This window comes from Phycodurus eques, chromosome 6 (assembly GCF_024500275.1).
Source record: "Phycodurus eques isolate BA_2022a chromosome 6, UOR_Pequ_1.1, whole genome shotgun sequence".
Lineage (NCBI taxonomy): Eukaryota > Metazoa > Chordata > Actinopteri > Syngnathiformes > Syngnathidae > Phycodurus > Phycodurus eques.
Window position 1 is genome coordinate 7,344,639 of NC_084530.1, and position 21,778 is coordinate 7,366,416.

The 21,778-nt window shown below is 43.9% G+C and overlaps 1 protein-coding gene across 1 annotated transcript; it reads left to right on the forward strand.

The window, feature by feature from the left end:
- The first annotated feature begins 6,914 nt into the window (after window positions 1-6,914).
- Window positions 6,915-20,759, forward strand: LOC133403512 (leucine-rich repeat LGI family member 2-like). The gene is made up of 8 exons (XM_061678389.1): window positions 6,915-7,162; window positions 7,408-7,479; window positions 7,902-7,973; window positions 12,423-12,494; window positions 12,612-12,683; window positions 12,901-13,070; window positions 18,834-18,998; window positions 19,924-20,759. The coding sequence occupies exons 1-8, from the start codon at window positions 6,936-6,938 to the stop codon at window positions 20,757-20,759; spliced, it is 1,686 nt and encodes a 561-aa protein (XP_061534373.1). The 5' UTR covers window positions 6,915-6,935.
- The last annotated feature ends 1,019 nt before the right edge of the window (window positions 20,760-21,778 follow it).

Consider the following 21,778-nt stretch of genomic DNA (forward strand, 5'->3'; position numbering starts at 1 on the left):
TTAAATAATAATAGTTTACGTTTCTATTTTGCACTTACTGTGAAAATGTATGTCCTTAATAAACATAGCTCATGCATTTATTTTTGTGTCAATTTCTTTGTTTCAGGCAGGGAAACTCTACTTTCATTCTGAAAAGTTTCCACTGTAATTTTTATGATGTGATGAGTCAGTTGAGCCTTTCAAGATTTCCAGAGGGATGTGGAAATTTATGTAAAATGATTTCAAAATAAGTTTCCTAAAAGGGACATACAGTTTATAGATCTTCTCTGATCTGGATGATGCAACTGTAAATGGAAACACTGATTTATAATATTGTTGAAATTGCACTAATTTCTGTTTCTGTTTCTGAGATTGATGATTTGCAACAAGATAAAAATCATTAAATGTGAATATTTTCCCAAATTTTGTTGTAATTATGTGCACCCAAAAAACGTCCCAAAAAAAATAAAATGTAATTGTTGTTATTTATAGCTTACGAGGCCAAGCATATACTGCTCCGGCCCACTTAAGATCAAATTGGGGTGAATGTGGCCAGTGAACCAAAATGACTTTTGCCACCCCAACGTTGTAGACATTGGGGCTCAGACTCACCTTCTATCTAAATCCTAATTCGTTATTCGTGTCGACAGTAACAAATTACTTCAGAGTCGAATCGTTACTCCTTTTACTCTTCTGAAATAAAGACATGTCACAGCCCAACAGCCATTTGATTCTTTGAAAACTGTCTATTGAACCGGAAAGCGAGTACGCTGGTGCGTTTTGGCTGCCGCTTTTCCCTCTGGAAAAGTTCTTCTTTTTAGTTTAAAATGGCTTACTTTAACCAGGATCCCTCGCCATACCGTGGTCAAAGGTAGAAAGCGGGTTGGTTTTGCGCCTGTGCCTCCTTTCTAGCTAGCTGGCCGGCTAGCAGGCTAGCTCTCGTCAACTGCCTCGCTGGATCTTGCTCAACTTTCTGCTACTGATTGTGCTTTGGTTGTGAATATCTGTGCAGCTCCTTGGGCGCGGCTGTCAGATGCCTCCTTCCAGGGAGATCATCGTCTCCGTGGAAGACTATAAGAACGGAACACAACGGCGAACATATGCAGAAAATATGGGCAGTCCGTCAAAATATTGTGTGTTTTTTTTTTTTTTAAGTAAATGTGCTGTGGCAACAGTTGCAGTTCTTGTCAGAATAAAGTAGTCGTATGATATTTTAAGATTCGTTCTGATTCCAGTCCAAAAATTCTTATTTATGATCGCTTTTCCACGCCCACTCAAATCCTAATTCGAGTCACCACCGATTTGTGCAAAACTAGATATTTAGTATTTCTACTGTTGCTTAGTCCCAGTCTCCTCCCAAGAAGTGCTTCATCCTGGTTTTCCGAATGCAGAAGTTGGTTGCACACGTTTGTTTACGGAGACACTGCCACAGCGTAACAGTTGTTGTGGACAGTCTGAAAATATGAACATTTGTGTCTCCAGACTGTTCGGTGTAGCCGCTGATGTGCAGAGGACAGCGATGTTATCAAGCACCGCCGGCTTGGTCTGGATTTTCCATTGATTTCCTGCAACTAAAAAAAAAAAATTACTACATGATTTTCATATAATTTTCTGAACGGTATCTTGACAGGCGGTACGGTAGATGACTGGTTAGCACATCTGCCTCACAGCTCTGAGGACCCGGGTTCAATCCCCGTCCCCGCCTGTGTGGAGTTTGCATGTTCTCCCCGTGCCTGCGTGGGTTTTCTCCGGGCACTCCGGTTTCCTCCCACATCCCACAAACATGTATGATAGGTTAATTGGAAGGAAGATGAATGAACAAATGAAAGTCTGCCCACCTCCTATGCTTTCATTATTTCATTTTTTCATCAGTGCGACATACGTATTGCTTTCAGTCGATGTCTCATATTTCCAAGATGAATTGAACCTTCGTATGATTTATTTTTAAAACGTCAATGTAAGAGTGGTGGGAATGAGAGCTATTGTATGACGAAACAGTCTAAGATTAGCCCGCTCTGCATTTGAGCAACCAGAAAGAAATGTAGTAGTCCAAGATTCTTCAACTTTCTCATTTTCATAGCAATGCAAAGAGAACGCTGCCTGTGAGCTGTACACACGTGTTCCTTTATGATAACACAACTTTATTTATTTTAGTCCACTTTGTTCACCTCTAATATTTACAGTAGCACCAATGTCATCCCATTAACCGTTTTGACTTGAATCTCAAGTGAATGAATTGAAAATACATCTACTTGCTTTGTTACCTTTTTTTTTTTTGTAAAACTAAATGTTGTTGTCGTTCTAAAATCATGAGGTAAAAATAGACTTCACTTGGCAAAACAAGATTACCTGACCAATGACTTTCATAAATAATGCAATGACTTACAGTAATTTGTATAACCTTGTGAATAGTTGCATGGTATTGCATAGTATTGTTGGCATTGTTGAATTTGGTGTCCTGCAGAATGGTAATAGACATCCATCCATTTTCTGTACCGCTTATCCTCACTGGGGTCGCGGGCGTGCTGTAGCCTATCCCGGCTATCTTTGGGCGAGAGGCAGGGTACGCCTTGAACTGATCGCCAGCCAATCGCAGGGCACACATAGACAAACAACCATTTGCACTCACATTCGTTCCTACGGGCAATTAGTCGTTATATATATCCATCCATCCATCCATCCATTTTCTGAGCCGTTTCTCCTCATTAGGGCCGCGGGGGTGCTGGAGCCTATCCCAGCTATCATCGGGCAGGCGGCGGGGTACACCCCGAACTGGTTGCCAGCCAATCGCAGGGCACGTACAAACAAACAACCATTCGCACTCACATTCACACCTACGGGCAATTAGTCATTATATATAATTTGAGATCATTTATAATGTGTATTTAATCCGTGGGAAAAACGGAAAATGCCTCCGTGACCTCTTATTGGAGCAGCTGCATGGCATGCTGTATATGAAGACAATCCCCCAGACAGCAGGTGGTGGCGGGTCAGTTGAAGGAACTGAGTATGAACTATAAGGTTACAAGATTTGTATGGACTTGTCTGAGCAATGTATACCTCACGGCCTGAACCAAGATGCAGGGACGTGTGTTCATCAACACTGCTCGCACTTACTTATTTGCACCACTATTCTCTAGTTAGACGAGCCATGGAGGAGCCTAACTGGTGGGTATGCAGCAGGCCAGGGCAGAGCCACCAGTTGCTCTGTGTCACAGGCACATTATCAAGGGCGGAGGTCACCATTATGAAGCCTTTGTCACCTGCAAATCCCTCTTCTCGTATCGTGTGTCACTAATGTGGTGGAGCCACACGCACATATCTAGCAGTGCATAAACGTGTTTCAAACTGCAATTGTTTGCTTTTACATGGGTTCAAAGGGCATCAAATCAGTTGCTTAGGTTACCTATAATCAAGAACTTTTAAATTGCATGAATACTCTTAAAACCGTAATTTGAAATAAGTTAAACTTAATGTTTAAAACATTCATTGTGCTGTACATGTGTAAAAGCCTTTCTGAATTGCATGAAAATACCTAAAAGCTGTTAGAGTGCATTAAGGGATTCAGTAAATACATCTGAATTTATAAACGCGATACATATCAATCACTAAATATGCAGGAACAATTTACGTCAACTGCATGTTATAATTCAATTGAATTCCATTCAGTTTTATTTATACAGTGCTAATTTACAACAGAAGAAATCTCAAGGCACTTTACAGGTAAGGAACCACTCTCCTCACACATTAAGAGACCAACTGAACCCTGCACGAGCAAGCCTGAGGTGATGGAGGCGAGGAACAACTTCATCTATGGGGAATCGCAAACGGATCCAAGACTTGTGTGGGCTGGCCGTCTGCCTCGTTTGATTAGCTTGATGTTGTCAGAGAGAGAGAAATAGGAGAGGATAGGATTACGATATGGTTTGTTTGGCGCTGTTTTTACACCAAACCCTCTTCCTGATGCAAAACAAGAAAATGCAGTCGTAACTGTCTAGTAGTCTAACTGGAAACGATGTGGAAGTAGAGCACATGCAGTCTGAGCTATTAAAGGTTCCTCCATGCATGCCCATATGCGAGCAAGTACAGGTTAAAGTGACCTCCGCGAAACATCCACAGTGGTAGCTATTTAAAATGAAGACGCGTGTGCAGATCAGTTTCTTCGAAAGGATACATTAAAACAGCAGGTGTTCAATCACGAGTGCCATCCATCATCGTCGGAGATGTGTTTTGGCAATATTAGATGTTGATTTGGAACAAGGTGGAGGCCCGGAATCGATTGGCAACACGTGCCTGGGGTAAAAATAGCGGGCTGAAAAGCAAAGCCGCAAATCTCCCGGCGTTAACGTTAGCGAGCACGGCAGATGTGCAGAGCCGACGAGGGTTCGTCACACAGCCGCCTGTCCCCTCAACGAGCTCGCAGAAAGTGACAAAACCTCAGAGGTGAGTCATCCTAAATGCCAGGACACTTTGACTTGTAATTAGACAAACCATTGTGTTCTTTTGACGCACCAATGTAATTGTTTTGTATTGTATTGTTAATTACTATAATTCATCATTATATCATTATATGTCACTTATACTTCCTACTTTGCACTCAGTGGTCAAATATTACAGGAGCATAATAAAGCCTGAGAAGAAAAAGATGTGAACTCAAAACCGTGAGTACCGTGAGAGTCATTTATCCATATAGTTCAATACATGCATACCATAACTGCTATGATATGCATGTCTTCTCCTCTAACAGACTCTTTAGTTTCTGGACCCAACTTGATTCTTTCTGCTGCTCTTACACAAGACGTTTGGTAGCGTGAACACTTGCTGTGAAGCATTCATTGACAGCAAACTTCTCTAGGTTGCATCCTCCTCCTCCGGGATTATGAACAGAGTGCTCTGAAAAACAAGTGATTTAGACACTGTAATCAAAATAGAATCTCATTTAGAATAAGCTCAGTCACCGCCGTCCATGTAAATGTATCCGATGTTGCCTCTTCACGGCTGCGGGGTAAAAGGGTCACTTTCATAAAGTGCGCTGGCATTCGAGACATGAGCAAAATGTAACATCTGCGGTGTCAGGGGTCACAAGCGACAGTCAACCCCGCGTGAGTGTGAAAGACAAATAATACGACGAAGCAGGTGCCGTTTGCCTCTGATGCCGAACACGTCTGTCAGTTTCCACGTCTCGCTGAAAGATATTCCACAACGAAATAGCAATATAGCAAGAGATTTCGTTTTGGCTTGCACGTGCCCACATTGTATTGAGCCTAGCACGCAGAGGCTAAAAACAGCAATGATTGATGCAGGGCTGTCGTGAATTATGCCAGCCACGGCCGACAAGTACGGTTGCTCCCGCTTGCCGATGAAAATTCAGTTTCATCATCCTCATCAACTTCTTGTCCTTCAGCACATTTGGCACCCTGTTAGGACCTGCCGGGATTTATCATCGCCTTCAAAATAATACTTTCAGTCAGTTACTTAATTGTGTAATGTCACACTTGATGGGTGGGCACACATTCCTGAATCCCCAAAATATCATCGAGAAGGAATTCAAAGTTTTGGATCGTTATCGTGCTGCAGAACCCAAGTGCGCTTCAGCTTGAGGTCACAAACTGATGGCCGAACATCCTCCTTCAGGAGTTTCTGTTAAAGAGCAGCATTTATGGTTCCATCAATCACAGCATATCGTGCAGGTACTGAACTGGCCAAACACTTACTTTTCCACACAAGACCGAGTACCTTCGTTTTTTGTTTTTTTTCCTTTAATAAATAAAATAAACATTTAAAAACTGTGAATACACTATTTGGTCATGCCTCCTGTCTCTATAGTCTCTGGTTGGATATTCTTGTCCCGCCGTGAACAGTTTCAAAATAATAATTAAAATTAAATTAGAGGCATTAGATGGGGCCAGAGAGGGATGATTTTTCAAAAGATCATTTTAACAATATTTTGCTGTTATATCATAGAGCTTTAACAGAAAAAAAAAAAAAGAATAATTTTTAAACTTCAAACTCCCCTTTAATTTAACTGTTTTTTTTCCAGAAAAATACTTTTCTCATTAAAAGATTACTATATATATAAATATATTTATATATATATATATATATATATATATATATATATATATATATATATATATATATATATATATATGAACAATTTTACACATACATTGAAGGTAAAAGCCTAATGTTATTTTCATAATTGTATTACAACTCAAATATATAAACGGCTCCAAAATAAATAAGAATGGCTTAAAAATATTTCGTAATTGCATTTATTTTAATACGTGATGTATCAATTTGGATTGACTTTTGTAGAATTTATAGAATGAAGAAAATTATTTGACAATTTTAATCAAGCATTTATGAATAAATAAAAAATATTAAAATAGTTATTCAGTTTTGCTTAGTTTCTAAATCTTTAAAGATTTAATAAATTCTGTTTAATTAAAAATAAAATCATTAAAATGATTTTATTTTAAAAAATCAATTTTACATAAACTACAAATATAGTAAAATAAATATTAACATTTTCGGTTGATAATTAAATAATTGGCAGTTAATTGATGAGCGCAAATTATTATTTTTATTGTTAAAATGACCTATCTTACATTTATATATATATTTTTTTAAATGTATTTTATTTTTATTTTTTTTAAATCAAATGTGGCCCTTGAGTACAAACATTTGCCCACTCCTACATGTTTTTGTCTGTGGTATGTATAGCTGTTGTACAATGAATTAGATTTAAAAGAGAGAGAGAGAGCGAGAGAGAGAGAGAGAGAAAGAAGAAGTAGTAGAACTCCAGTTAATATGTGCTGTAGTTTAAGCCAATATCCATTTTTAAAAAGCCCATACTAGAGCCGGCAGCATGATCAACGTTGTTCTTGTGAGCCGGGCGCAGCCGCGTGTCAGTCGGTGTCAGGACAGGAGTGTCCTCTACTGCTGCATTCTGGATGTCGCAAACCTCGCGCATATTTTTCCTCCCGACAACAACGACAGTAGGGGCGTCCATCATGCATCGACTTCTCGTCTTCTTCTTTGCGATGCTGTGTATTTGCAGCGCCAACAAATGGAAAAAGAATTTTAAATGTCCTTCAGGATGTTCGTGCACGAAGGAGACCATCATGTGTGTTGGCACCACGCACGTCCCGCGCACCGTGCCGAGTGACATCAACTCGCTGTAAGTAACATGTCTACAGTACTAGATCCAGATTCAGGACTTAATGTCATGCGTATAGTTGATATATATATATATATAAAAAATATATATAAAGGTCAAACATGCAATCAAATTCTTACTTGCATGTTTCCTTGCATCACATAAAAATAATAATAAATAAAAAACATATATCCTCCATATCTTCAGTGTTACTGGTTCCCTTTGGGGGTTCTAGTGTCCCAATGTGAGTTTTGTTTCCCCACCAGGAGCATCGTAAACGGCTCCATTGCAGAAATCCCAGAGGGAATGTTTTCACTCATGCCTTCTCTGCACCTCCTGTAAGTGCATTTGTGAGCTGACACTGTTCACCGATTATTGTTGACCTACAATTTTCTGAATAAACTTGCACAATTTTGAGCCCATACACCAGCTGTATAAAAACGACTTCTTTTTTTTAAGGTACTAAATGCTCTGTTATGAGATTTCCATTGTAGTCATCACACTGAGCTTAAATGTAACCAAAATATTAGACGGAGCTCAACGTATAATGAAGTGTAGTAAGTGTAGTTCTACAATACTGAAAACTAGTACCACAATAACCAGCTTGTTATCAACCTCTCCAACCAAGCATTAGCATTATTATGTTTTTTTAAGAGCCAAATTATGAGGATTGGATTTTAGTAAATTATGGAAGTGTACCTAATTTTATATCTATAGTGGGTATACAATGTAACACACTCACTCCCCTTTTTTTTTCCAGGCTTTTAAATGCAAACTCTTTGACTACAATTAAAGATGATGCTTTCTACGGTCTTCCACATTTGGAATATTTGTAAGTTATTTAAACTAGCACATGAACATACTGTATATATATATATATATATATATATATATATATATATATATATAGATAGAACAAATAAGATTATAAATTAAGTTGTATGTAATAATGTGGCGGCACGGTGAAAGACTGGTTAGCACACCTGCCTCACAGTTCTGAGGACCAGGGTTCAAATCCCGGCCTTACTTATGTGGAGTTTGCATGCTCTCCCCGTGCCTGCGTGGGTTTTCTCTGGGTGCTTCGGTTTCCTCCCACATCCCAAGAACATGCTTGGTCGGTTGATTGAAGACTGAAAATTGCCCGTAGGTGTGAATGGGAGTACGAATGGTTGTTTGTTTGCGATTCGCTGACGACCACTTCAGGGTGTACCCCGCCTCTCGCCGAAGGTAGCTGGGATAGCCTCCAGTACGCCTGTGACCCTAGTGAGGATCAGCGGTACAGAAAATGGATGGATGGAATAATGTGAAATGACACAGGGAAAAGGTATTGAAGAAAGGGAGGTGCCTGTGACGGATCATTACAGTCACAGTGAGCACATCCATACTTGGTGGCATGTATGTCCTTCGACATACCAGGCCAGTAGACTATGGCACGGGTGCGCTGCTCCATTGCCAAAAATACCCTTGTGGGCAGCATGTAGGTGCTGAAGGACTCGTCCTCGGAGGGATGGAGGGACCACGGTCGTGGTATAGCAGGACGTCATCCTGCGCGTAGATGGACTCACAGTCCGGCGACAGCCCCGCCAAGGCAGGGTTATTAGCGTCAATCCTCCACCCGTGCTCAATGAGGTACAGGATGTGGACGAGGCATGGATCTTCTGCCATCTCCTGTGCGAGAAGGGACCATGAGACCGCTCCGAGTTCCTGTGCATCATCACGGATGGAAGCCATAAGAGCCGACTCCACGGCATCAGGCACACTACGTGACCCCAACGAGAGCCCATTCGCTGTGCCCGAGGGAGAAGGATGCCTCGAGGTGGCATCAGTGGCGAGGCTGCTCTTGCCAGGCAGGTGCACAATGTCCAAGCGCCACAGAAGGGTACGTTGTTTGAGTCTGATCAGGTGAGAGTTCATAATCTCATCCAGCGTACAGTCACCAAAGATATTTGCCAGAGGCTTATTGTCTGTAACCACAACGAGGGTGTCACATCCTTGCGTGAAATATCGTGTCTGCTCAAGGCCCCAAGCCGCACCCAGGGCCTCACAATTGATGGCAGCATAGCGTTGTTCCGCCGAAGACAGGAAACGAGAACCAGTGAAGGTGATTCTCCAACCTCTCAGGCAACAAACAATCTTGCAAGCCAGAGATGCAGTCACAAAGTTGTTGGAGAAGGAAGTAACCAATACTACGCCTGGACCAGCCCGGGTGGAGGCAGCTAAGTTTCTGCATATCATAAATCTCTACGCCCTCACGGCTGGCCCCAACAATGGCCTGTTTGGATTCCTGGAGGGCCACCTCAAATTCGGAAGACCATGAAAACTTGCAGCGTGGGCTGAGGAACGGTATGAATGGCACCATCGTGTTGCGCAACTGGGCGTAGTTGGCCACCTGGTTGACGAAGCCGAACCAGCTTCTAATGTCCATCGTGGACTTCGGGGTGGGAAAGTCTCTTATGGCTTCCAAGTACTTCGGGTGTAGTTCTATGGCATTGTCCAAAACCCTGAATCCAGCAAAGTCGACACACCTGTCTGCATTCAAGACAATGCCTGACCGGACAACACAGGTAAGGAAATCGATGGTCCTCCATCAGTGCTGCTATAGGTCAGTGTCATAGTGTACAGGGACGTCTACACAACATTCGTTGCACTCAAAGTCAGAGAAGACAGCATCAAAACGGCAGTTGTAGCCATCCCCAGATGACAGGAAACCTTCTGGTGCCCTGGTGTAACGCCAGCGGCCGAATGGCGTGATAAAGGTAGTCAGATGACGATCTGATTCGCGAAGGGGTACACTATGGTAGCCATTCCAGGCATCTGTGACGGTCTTCGTGGTGTTCTTCGGGATACGACGTGCAAGGTGGAACGGGGATTCAGTAGCGCAAGTCTCACGTTTGCAGAACTTGTTGAGAGGTGAGAGGTCCACTGTCCTGCGGGGGGAGCTGTCATGTTTACAAGTGACTACCATACGATGGCACCAAGTCACCGGTTCATCTGACTGTTATTATCCGGTGTTCAAGGGAATGGCAACTCCGCAGGGTATGGTGGAGGGGCCATTTGCCGGGGACATGAGCACTGTGCGTCATGGGGACTATATGGACCCTCACAGCTGCTGTCGGTGAACCACGTAGCATTGAAGGTTGAGGCCATGTTCTGTGTGTCCAGGGTGCCGGGACCCTGCCCATCGCAGAGTCCCGCCCTGCTGACACCAGACGGAAAGTCCCTAGTCAAGAGGCCAAGGTCGACCAATGACTCGTAGGATAGGTACATTGCTCGAACTGAGGTGGTTCACATATATCATGGAGCAGCAGGATGTCACCACACCGCAGCTGGGGTCTGTCGAGAGCCTATCGAAGAAAGCCCCTTCAATGGCTATGGGGGAGCGATTGGTAGCAGAGAGGTTGAGGATGACAGGGTGTCGGTACTCACAGGCAAGGAACTCCTCCAGAGATGGGCGAGTGTCCGTGGACCCCATTCTGTTTCGTAGGGGGATGGCGCTGGTCCCTATGACATGTGCCCGGGTGGGCCCCAGATTGGATTGATGAAATCTGGGAAATAGGGTCTCTATGGTGGCCTGTTGACTGTCCGTAGATGTCTGCTGTCGCTTCTGTCGCACTGAAATAGCTGGAAGGGGGCCTGGGCATCTCCTATGCCAGAGCCAGTGTGGAAGACATCCAAGTGACAGGTAAACACATTCCATTCCTCTATTGATATGCCAATGTCCACCCTGGGTAGATCGAGCTTCAGGCCTTGAAAAGTCTGGGCTTGGGCCAGTGCCTGGGCAGATGGGGTCTGATGAATAAATCCATGATTTGTCAACAGACCGATGGCAAGGGCCTCAGACACATCTTCATTTTGGAAGGCGCAGCCAAGAACACAGCATTTGACGTCAACCATGGCTCTGTCATGAAGAAATGCACTCCTCAATGTCAAGTTCCATTCTTTTAATGACAACGATGAAGGAGCCCTGTAGAGATACAACAACATATGTGAATTAAGGCTAACAACTTTTACATAAATAGATGCTAAGGGTTCTAACACCAATTAGAAAGCTAACTGTGATATTCATCCATCCATTTTCTTCCGCTTATCTGTGGTCAGGTCACGGGGGCAGTAGCTTGAATAGGGAAGCCCAGACTTCCCTCTCCCCAGCCACTTCAACCGTGGGCAACTCCAGAGTGGAAGATAGTCCAACCCCTCTCAGGAGGACTGGTACCAGAGCCCAAGCTGTGTGTTGAGGCGAGCCCGACTATATCTAGTCGGAACTTCTCGACCTCGCACACCAGCTCCTTCCCCGCCAGGAGGTGACCTTCCACGTCCCTAGAGCCAGCTTCTGTAGCCGGGGATCGGAACGCCAAGGTTCCTCCCTTTGGCCACCACCAAGCTCACATTGCACCAGACCCCTATGGCCCCTCCCACAGGTGGTGAGCCCATGGGAAGAGGGGCCCCAGTGACCCGTGTCCAGGGAAAACTATATCAACATGATAATATATTAATTAACTGTGCATATTTACAGGAATAGAGTCAGCAGACTAATGAAACCGCTGTGACGTGAACACATAAGGGAGACAACAATCAAACTGGCTGACTACTCTCTGACACGGTCCTAACCCCCTCGTGACCCCGAGTGGCCGGAAGAAATCTCTGCACAGTTGGCGTCTTTAATACTTTTCCCCTATGTAATTTCACATTATTACACACAACTTAATTTCTGAGCTCATTTGTTCTCCTTTCTTTGTATGTATGGATTACTTGGGTTGATCCAAACATCTGGTGAAATTTTCATGTAATTTCACCTTTGGAAATATATTTAGTGAGAAAAAGGGTGACGTGTTAAATACTTGTTTCAGCCTCTGTGTTTGTGTGTGTGTGTGTATATGTCCATCCATCCATTTTCCATACCAATTGTCCTCACAAGGATCGCGGGCGTGCTGGAGTTTATCCCAGCTATTGTCGGGCGAGAGGCGGGGTACACCCTGAACTGGTCGCCAGCCAATTGCAGGGCACATATAAACAAACAACCATTTGCACTCATATTCACACCTACGGGCCATTTAGAGTCATCAATCAACCTACTACGCATGTTTTTGGGGTGTGGGAGGAAACCGGAGTACCCGGAGAAAACCCATGCACGGGGAGAGCATGCAAACAGGCAGGGTCGGGATTTGAACCCCGGTCCTCAGAACTGTGAGGCGGATGTGCTAACCAGTCGGCCACCGTGCCGCTGTGTGTATATAGATATATATAGTCCACCTCTTAATCCATTGTGCGGTTTGTTTAACAGGTTCATTGAAGGGAATAAGATTGAAACCATTGCCAAAAAGGCCTTCCGTGGGCTACGAGATCTAACTCACTTGTAAGACAAGTAGCTCCACATTTGTATGCAACCAATTATAAATCACAAACTAGAACTTATGAGTTATACAACAATGTGTACTGATTTAGCTTTTCTCTCGTTGTGGCTCATGTTTAGATCCCTTGCCAATAACAAGATGAGGTTCCTGCCAAGAGACTTGTTTTTTGACATGGATTCATTGCTGGAACTGTGAGTTAGCACTTTGTGTATGCAGTGTGTGCGTATGCAGTGTGTGTGTGTCTTTGCGTTCCCTTACTGCACTTCTACTTCAGCTGAGTCAGGCTACGTTTTGTGTTCGACAGCATTACAGTATCCCAAACAAATGTTAAACGCAAATCTTAATTCCTGTTTTTTTCTGCAGTTATAACACATCATTTTTTTTTTTGTTCTCCTTGTCCGATGATAGAGATCTGCGAGGTAACGCTTTCCAGTGCAGCTGTGAGAACAAGTGGCTGATGACGTGGCTGAAAAATACAAACACCACAGTGTCAGATGTCTTCTGTGCAGGCCCCAGTGACATGAAGGGCAAGTGTCTCAATGACCTTCCCATCACACCAGGCCAGTGCATGTCTACAGGTAAACAGAAATGAAGCCAAAGCAGTCATTGCAATTTTGCCAACTGAGCTAAAGATGCCTTGTGTGGAGAGAAAGCGTGCAAATAATCAATGAAACTATTTAATAATTCACCATGACCTTACCCTGCACAGGTCGCTACCTCAAAGAGTCTATGCTTGCTGTATTACAATATATTTGGTCTTCTTTGTGCTGGAGCAGTTTTGCTGTGCGACAGGAGAGTTTGAAATACTTCCTCTGTTTATTTATTTATTATTTAATTATTCTGATGTTTATTGAAAATGCTGCCGGACAGAAAAGGGTTTTAGGGGATAAACCGAAGGACAGAATGCACATGGGGGAATAGGGGTGCGAACCACAGCAGAACAATATCCATCCATCCATTCATTTTCTGAGCCGCTTCTCCTCACTAGGGTCACGGGTGTGCTGGAGCCAATCCCAGCTATCATCGGGTAGGCGGCGGGGTACACCCTGAACTGGTTGCCAGCCAATCGCAGGGCAGATCCAAACAAACAACCATTCGCACTCACAGTCACACCTATGGGCAATTTAGAGTCTCCAATTAATGCATGTTTTTGGGATGTGGGAGGAAACCGGAGTGCCCGGAGAAAACCCACGCAGGCACGGGGAGAACATGCAAATTCCACACAGGCAGGCCCGGGGATTGAACCCCAGTCCTCAGAACTGTGAGGCTGACGCTCTAACCAGTCACCCACTGTGCAGCAGAACAATAGTTCAAGTAATTTTACAAAGTTAAAACATGTTCTTATTTGTGGACGGGGGGGACACACACACCCGGTGAGGACATGCAACAACTAACCAATAGGGCAAGATGATAGAGGACAGAAAAGAGCAGAGGAGGACAGGATGTAGGAAATGAGCAAGGCAGTGCAACTGATGAGTGGTGCGGTGGGATGCTTTTATAGTGTCGAAACACCTGTAAGAACCTGAGTTCATACCGTAATGTAACTTGTGTTATTGTTAGTTGTCCCAGCACAAGCGATTCAAGGCTGTAGTGTGTCTGTGGAACTTATTAGTGAGTGAACACCATATCACAATGCATGTCAGTCAACTGGTGGACGGAGTTGCTAAGCCGGCACTCACCCGCAAGTGAGGGGCCAAGACAGAGAGTCCATCACGTGGAGGACCCAGCCAGTGGGAGGCCAACCACTCCCCAGGACCCATGGGGGTCCCCCAGCCCAACCAAATCTCCACAGACCGGACCGCCACATCCCACGCCCAATCCCCTCCCTCCCCCCAGCCAGCATGGCCCACCGCTGCCACCAACTCGCCACCCCCGGAGAGGACGGGGGCCTCAACCACCAAGAGGGCCCAACGCAGGAACCAGCTACAACCTGAAAAGATCACAGCCCCCAAAGGTCACAGTGATAGGCGATGGCGAGAGGGGAGAGGAAGGCACAGACCCAAAGGTGGTGGGGGGTTGGGGTTGGGCCACAGGAGTCCAGCCAAGAGACGAGAATACCCACCACCCACAATATTACTATGGTTACCAGGTCCCCGACTGTACCGACCGTGATCGTGTGTGGTGGGGTGTCATGCACTAAAATTGGGGAGACTGGTGGGGGTGAGGCGAGATGGTCACTGGGCAATGCCCAGCCATCCATCCAATTTCTCCTCAGTAGGATTGTGGGCGTGCTGGAGTTTATTCGAAGTATCTTCGGGCAAGAGGCGGGACCCACTCTGAACTGGTCGCCAGTCAATCGCAGGGTACATAAAGTGGATACGGAAAGTATTCAGACCCCCTTAAAATTTTCAGTCTTTGTTATATTGCAGACATTTGCTAGAATCATTTAAGTTCATTTTTCCCTCATTAATGTACACACAGCACCCCATATTGACCAAAAAAATAATAATTGTTTGTAGATTTATTAAAAAAAAGACAAACTGAAATATCACACAGCCATAAGTATTCAGACCCTTTGCTCAGTATTTAGTAGAAGCACCCTTTTGAGCTAATACAGCCATGAGTCTTTTTGGGAATGATGCAACAAGTTTTTCACACCTGGATTTGGGGATCCTCTGCCATTCCTCCTTGCAGATCTCCAGTTCTGTGAGGTTGGATGGTGAACAGCCATTTTCAGGTCTCTCCAGAGATGCTTAATGGGGTTTAAGTCAGGCCACTGACTGAGCCATTCAAGTACAGCCACAGAGTTGTTCTGAAGCCACTCCTTCGTTGTTTTAGCTGTGTGCTTGGGCTCATTGTTTTGTTGGAAGGTTAATCTTCGGCCCAGTCTGAGGTCCTGAGCGCTTTGGAGAAGGTTTTCGTCCAGGATATCTCTGTACTTGGCCGCATTCATCTTTCGTTTGATTGCAACCAGTTGTCCTGTCTCGCATGCACAATAACCTTCAGAAGTGACCTATAATTGCTTCACCTGGATCCAACCCAGCCAAAAGGCGGGGTCAGGCCCAGGAGGCCAGCTTAAAGCGGCCCAGTGGACGGGCCACCACCCACAGCGAGGGACCCAGGGTGGTCCACCGGCCCCACCGAGGTGCCCCAAAGCTAGCCACCCAGAGGAGGAGTGGGAGGAGGAGGACACAGGCCCGGGGTGGAGCAGCACAGCCCCCAGCTCCCAACTCGGAGACCAGGATGAGGCCCCTGGAGTGGGGCCAGCGGCCACCTCTTTGTGAACAAGTGCGTGAGAAAATAGTCCCACAGTTTAAGGATAATGTTCCTCAACGTACAATTGCAAGGAATTTAAGGATTTCATCATCTATGGTCCATGATATCATCAAAAAGTTCAGAGAATCTGGAGAAAACACTGCATGTAAGCGACAAGGCCGAACACCAACATTGAATGCCCGTGACCTTCGATCCCTCGGGCGGCATGCATCAAAAGCTTCACGATCTGTGATGGTTTGGGGCTGTGTTAGTGCCAATGGCGTGGGTAACTTATGCTATTAATGCTGAAAGGTATATACAGGTTTTGTTTGCACGCCCTTGTCTTAGTTCTGGCAGCGTGCAAGTCCTCAATGGTGGGTAGGGGGGTACCGACAATCCTTTCAGCAGTTTTGATTGTCCGTTGCAGTCGGAGTTTGTCCTTTTTTGTAGCAGCACCAAACCAGACTGTGAGGGAAGAACACAGGACTGATTCGATGACCGCTGTGTAGAACTGTCTCAGCAGCTCCGGTGGCAGGCCGTGCTTTCTCAGAAGCCGCAGGAAGTACATCCTCTGCTGGGCCTTTTTGAGGACGGAGTTGATGTTGGTCGCCCACTTCAGGTCCTGAGAGATTGTAATTCCCAGGAACTTGAAGGTCTCGACGGTTGACACAAGGCAGCTAGACAACGTGAGGGGCAGCTGTGGCGAAGGATGCCTCCTGAAGTCCATGATCATCTCTACAGTCTTGGGCGTGTTCAGCTCCAGGTTGTGTCGGCCGCACCACAGCTCCAGCCGCTCCGCTTCCTGTCGATATGCAGACTCGTCACCGTCCTTGATGAGGCCGATGACAGTGGTGTCATCTGCAAACTTCAGGAGCTTGACATTCGGGTTCGCTGAGTAGAGCGGCTCCAAATACCGGAGACAAATTCCTTGTGTGTTTTGGACATACTTGGCAAATAAAGATGATTCTGATTCTGATATGCTGCCATCCAAGCAACATCTTTTTATCTTGTCTTTGTAGTGTATTCAATTAATTAATTAATTATGAAACATGATTTGCTAATCATTACACCCACACCCTCCTCCCAAAATTTAGCTCATTAGGAATGACATTAAGGACACTGTGCCTCCAACCCAGCTGAATTCTTCCATCACTGAGACTAATATGGGCACCATTGCGCATACCCGTCTGGGTTTCCTCTAATTTTGAGGAAGTATTCCTTGACAGACTTAAAAAACTCGTTAGTGCGGCAAAACAGACAAAATGCTTGCTTGACCCTCTTCCAGGGAAACTCGTTAAAGAGCTGTTTTTAATCTTATGACCTTCAATCTTAACTATAAATTCATCAATCTTCTCCGCCGTTGTCCCTGCAGGTTTCAAGACATTATACGACACTTACTCAAATGACCCAAACTTACCACTTGAGAGTCTTTGCCATTATAGGCCAGTGTCAAATCTCCCATTTATTTTAAAAAATCTTGAAAAAAACTGTAGTACAATATCTTAATGATCACAAGGCTTCTAGCAATCTATTTGAACTTCTTCAGTCTGGATACAAGGCAGACCACTCTACTGTAAAGGCCCTTGCAAAATTGACGAATGATCTACTAGCTATGGATTGCAACACCTCATCAATACTATTATTACTCAAGCTCAGCGCTGCCTTTGATACCGTTGATCACAATATACTACTCGATCGCGTCAAAAGGCATATTGGTATTACAGGCCCAGCACTTTTTTGGTTTAGATCCTATCTCTCGGGTAGGACGCAGCATATAATTCATGGTAACGTGACCTCTGAGTGTTATGATGTTACTTGTGGAGTCCCGCAGAGATCGGTACTCAGCCTTCTTTTGTTTAGTAATAAATACGCTGCCGCTTGGCGATATCTCGAAGATTTAAGATTAGCTTTCACTGTTATAATGACGATACTTAGCGATACATGCCTTTAAAACAAATAAAACCACGTGATTGCATTAATCTGGAGGTGTGTCTTGCTGAGATTAAACAGTGGAGGTCCTGTAACTTTTTGCTCTTTAACCCTGAGAAAACTCAGGTGTTGATTACTGGCCTTGCTAAACATAGCCACTTGTTTAAGGACACCATTCTGAGATTGGACAAAAGCACCATGACCCAAAGTGAGTGAGCAAAAAAATCTTGGAGTTATATTTGACTCAACTCTCTCCTTTCAAAAGAACATTAAGAATATTACTAAAACTGCATTTTTTTTCAGCTTGCAACATTGCTAAAATACGCCCCATCCTATCCGCCAGTGACGCAGAGATCATAGTCCACGCATTTGTTATGTCTCGCCTCGACTATTGTAAAGTGCTGGTTTTTGGTCTTCTCATGTCTAATATTAAAAGCCTGCAGTTAGTACAAAACGCTGCAGCAAGCCTTTTGACGAGGATGAGAAAGTTTGATCATATTACCCCCATTCTGGCCAACTTGCATTGGCTCCCGTTCTACTTGACATGCAGTTTTAAGTCCTGTTACTTACTCATAAAATGTTACATGGGTTAGCGCTCTCTTATATCGCTTACTTAGCTGTACCGTATGTTCTGTCACTCTTTACGGAGTATCAGTACCCACAGTATTCAGAACATAATAAGGATATTCATTACACTACATTTTTACATCATATTTTATACGTTGGTATTTTTTATTTATTGTGTACATTTTATTGGTGATGGTGTTATGATCTTATTTATATAATTTATCTTTTAGTGTCCATCCATCTATCAATTTGCTATATCGCTTATCCTCACTTGGGTTTACTGGTGAGCAGGAGCCAGTCCCAACAAAATGGGCGAAAGCCGGGATAAACCATGGACTGGCTGCCAGCCAATCGCAGGGCTTTGTCTTTTATTGAAAAATCGCACTATTCATTATAGTATTTTTATTATTATTGATTTATTTAGTCCTTCTCATATATCTTTTTATACATTAGTCTTACTTTGCTTTGATTTTTTTTTTCTTTTACTACCTGTTATGTGAAACATTTTGTGTAGCTATTTTCAGTTTTAAAAAAGTTACTATACTGACAAAGAAAAGATTGCGCGATTGATGGTTTGAAGAATTTAAACTCTTTCACATCATTAGCGAATCTGCACTTTTCTGTCTTTTTGTGTTTATGTCCGTCCACAGACTTTGTGCGTCACCAGTCCATTCCCATTCAGTCAATCTCGGCAAACATCTTCTCCTTTAAGGAAGACATCTATCTGGCCTTGGCTGTACCCAACTCTAACAGCTGTGTGGTCATGGAGTGGGATCACATTGAAATGAATTTCAGAAAATTTGACAACATAACAGGTTGGACCGCATCCATTTTAAGCAATTATTAAAAAGAAAACGTATGTGATGTAACACACTTCTTTCCATGTTTTTGAAAGCACAGACTCCTGAATATGCTATGTCAGTGTTTCCCAATCTTTATTGAGCTTAGGTGCATACAGTACTGTATTTTACATTGGAAACATATCATGTCACAACACCAAACAAAAATGTCACAAAAGATATGGACATATACTGAAAATAAATATCGTGTTTCAGTTTAATCACACATTTATATTCACACATTACACATCAATGGCAACGGTGAATTCTGTATGTGGGTTAATTGGACCTTCATCCATGTAGTGGAAGAGCAGTCAATTGTTCTGCCTGTCACTATACGTCTCTGGCAGAGACAGATGAACAAAGATGCATTATTTGTAGTACATACTGTAAATACATTTTCAGAACATCCATCCATTTTATGATCCGCTTATCCTCACTAGGGTCGCGGGCGTGCTGGAGCCTATCCCAGCTGTCATCGGGCAGGAGGCGGGGTACACCCTGAACTGGTTGCCAGCCAATCGCAGGGCACATACAAACAGACAACCATTTGCACTCACAGTCATGCCTACGGGCAATTTAGAGTCTCCAATGAATGCATGTTTTTTGGGATGTGGGAGGAAACCGGAGTGCCCGGAGAAAACCCACGCAGGCACGGGGAGAACATGCAAACTCCACACAGTCGGGGCCGGGGATTGAACCCGGGTCCTCAGAACTGTGAGGCTGACGCTCTAACCAGTCGGTCACCGTGCCGCCCATTTTCAGAACAATTAAGTAAAATTTAATAATTTCTCGTGGCGCACCTGATTATCTCTAAAGGAAGACTAATGAACCACTGACCAGTGGTTGGGACTCACTATGCTGTGCTGTACTGCTGCTAACAGACCATTTCGCTCCACAGGGAAGTCTGTCGTTGGGTGCACGTCAGTTCTGCTCGACGAACATGTCTTGATCATCGTCACGCAGCTCTTCGGGGGTTCACATGTTTACAAGTTTGATGATCAGCACAACAAGTTCACCAAGTTTCAATCCATTGAGGTCCTCAACATCTCCAAACCAAATGACATTGAGGTTTTCCGCATGGATGGCGAGTGGTACTTTGTGATAGTAGATAGCTCCAAAGCGGGCTTGTCTACTCTTTACAAGTGGACCGACCAACCAGACCAGAACCAAACTGGGTTCTATACCTATCAGTTCCTCCATGAATGGTTCCGCGATACAGATGCTGAGTATGTTGAAATAGACGGGAAGTTCTACCTCATTTTAGCGAGCCGCTCTCAATCACCCGTCATCTACTTGTGGAACAAAAGCACCTTAAAGTTCACGGTTCACAGTGAATTCCCGAATGCGGAGGACGTGGTGACGGTCAAAGCTTTCCGAGTTGAAAATGAATTATATCTGGCCATGACCTGCTACATCGGTGACTCAAAAATACTCAAATGGACCACTAAGCAGTTCACAGAGATGCAGGCTCTTCCTTCTCGAGGGGCGATGGTCCTCCAGCCTTTCTCCTTCATGGACAGACACTACCTCGCTCTAGGCAGTGATTACTCCTTTACTCAAATTTACCTCTGGGACACAGAGAGCAAAACCTTCCAGAAGTTCAAGGACTTCTATGTGCAATCTCCACGGTCCTTTACTGCAGTCACCACCGACCGCAGGAATTTCATCTTCTCCTCCAGCTTTAAGGGCAAATCGATGGTCTTTGAGCATATTGTGGTAGATTTAAGCTTATAAGGCAACATACCCACTTTGTGTCTCAAGCCAATAGTAAATGTGAGACTTGAAAACTCTTTGAGAAACATAAAACTTATTATTTCTGTACTATGGCAAGTGTCCTCAAGAATTCCACAACCAGAAACTGAACTTCTAATTGCTTCTGACGAGCTTGTTGGCTCCTTGCATCAGTGTACGACTGTCAATGCAATATAATAAGCTGCTCTGGATTTATGCACTGTATGACTGTGCCCATTGTACAGTAATGTCTATAGATGTCAGCTTTTATTGTAACTCTATTATGCAAAGCTAAGCCAAGAACAAAAGACACTGAAAATACATTTTTGCACTTTGACAGATTCATAAACTGTAGTGCATCTGTATACTTTGCTGGTATGGACTCGTCTTGTAACACTGGTGACTTGATGTGCATGATGGCCATGTTGTCTTACTCTCCCACAGAGCAGCGGAATGTATGAGTTAAATATTAACCATGTAAATCTCAATGCACAGCATATATTGACCTATGCAAAATGCAAAACACAAGTCTATGCTGGTATTGAAATGCTTCTTGTTGTCCCTTTTTTGTATTTTTTTCTTTAGTTACAGACCTGCAGTACTGTTATGTGGTTTATTTGAGACAACCTCATCTTACTTGACCAATAAAGGTGTGTATCCTTAACGATTACATGTATTTGTTGAATGTATTAACAATGTTAATGGTATGCATTTACTTCTTGAAAATATTAATCAAATCCTTTCGCCGTGTATTAAAGAACATATAACCACAATTCATCTTGCTGTGTTTTTCTTGTCCGTCGTCTTCATCAATATTCCAAAAGGCAAAAACAAAACGAACGTGGGAGGAGTTTGGTGAGGCCATGAAAAATGACTCCCGGACGGCTTGGAGGAAATTCTGGACCAGCATCCAACATCTCAGGAGGGGGAAGCAGTGCACCATCAAACACTGTGTCTGGTGGAGATGGGCTGGTGCTGACCTCAATTCAGGACGTTGTGAGTCGGTAGGCCGAATACTTCGA

What these genes read in the sequence shown, in the direction of transcription:
- LOC133403512 (XM_061678389.1), top strand. Translation starts at nt 6,936, where the DNA reads ATGTCGCAAACCTCGCGCATATTTTTCCTCCCGACAACAACGACAGTA. An exon ending in CTTCCACATTTGGAATATTT is followed by an intron (nt 7,974 to 12,422) that starts GTAAGTTATTTA and finishes TTTGTTTAACAG; the next exon opens with GTTCATTGAAGGGAATAAGA. An exon ending in ATGGATTCATTGCTGGAACT is followed by an intron (nt 12,684 to 12,900) that starts GTGAGTTAGCAC and finishes GTCCGATGATAG; the next exon opens with AGATCTGCGAGGTAACGCTT.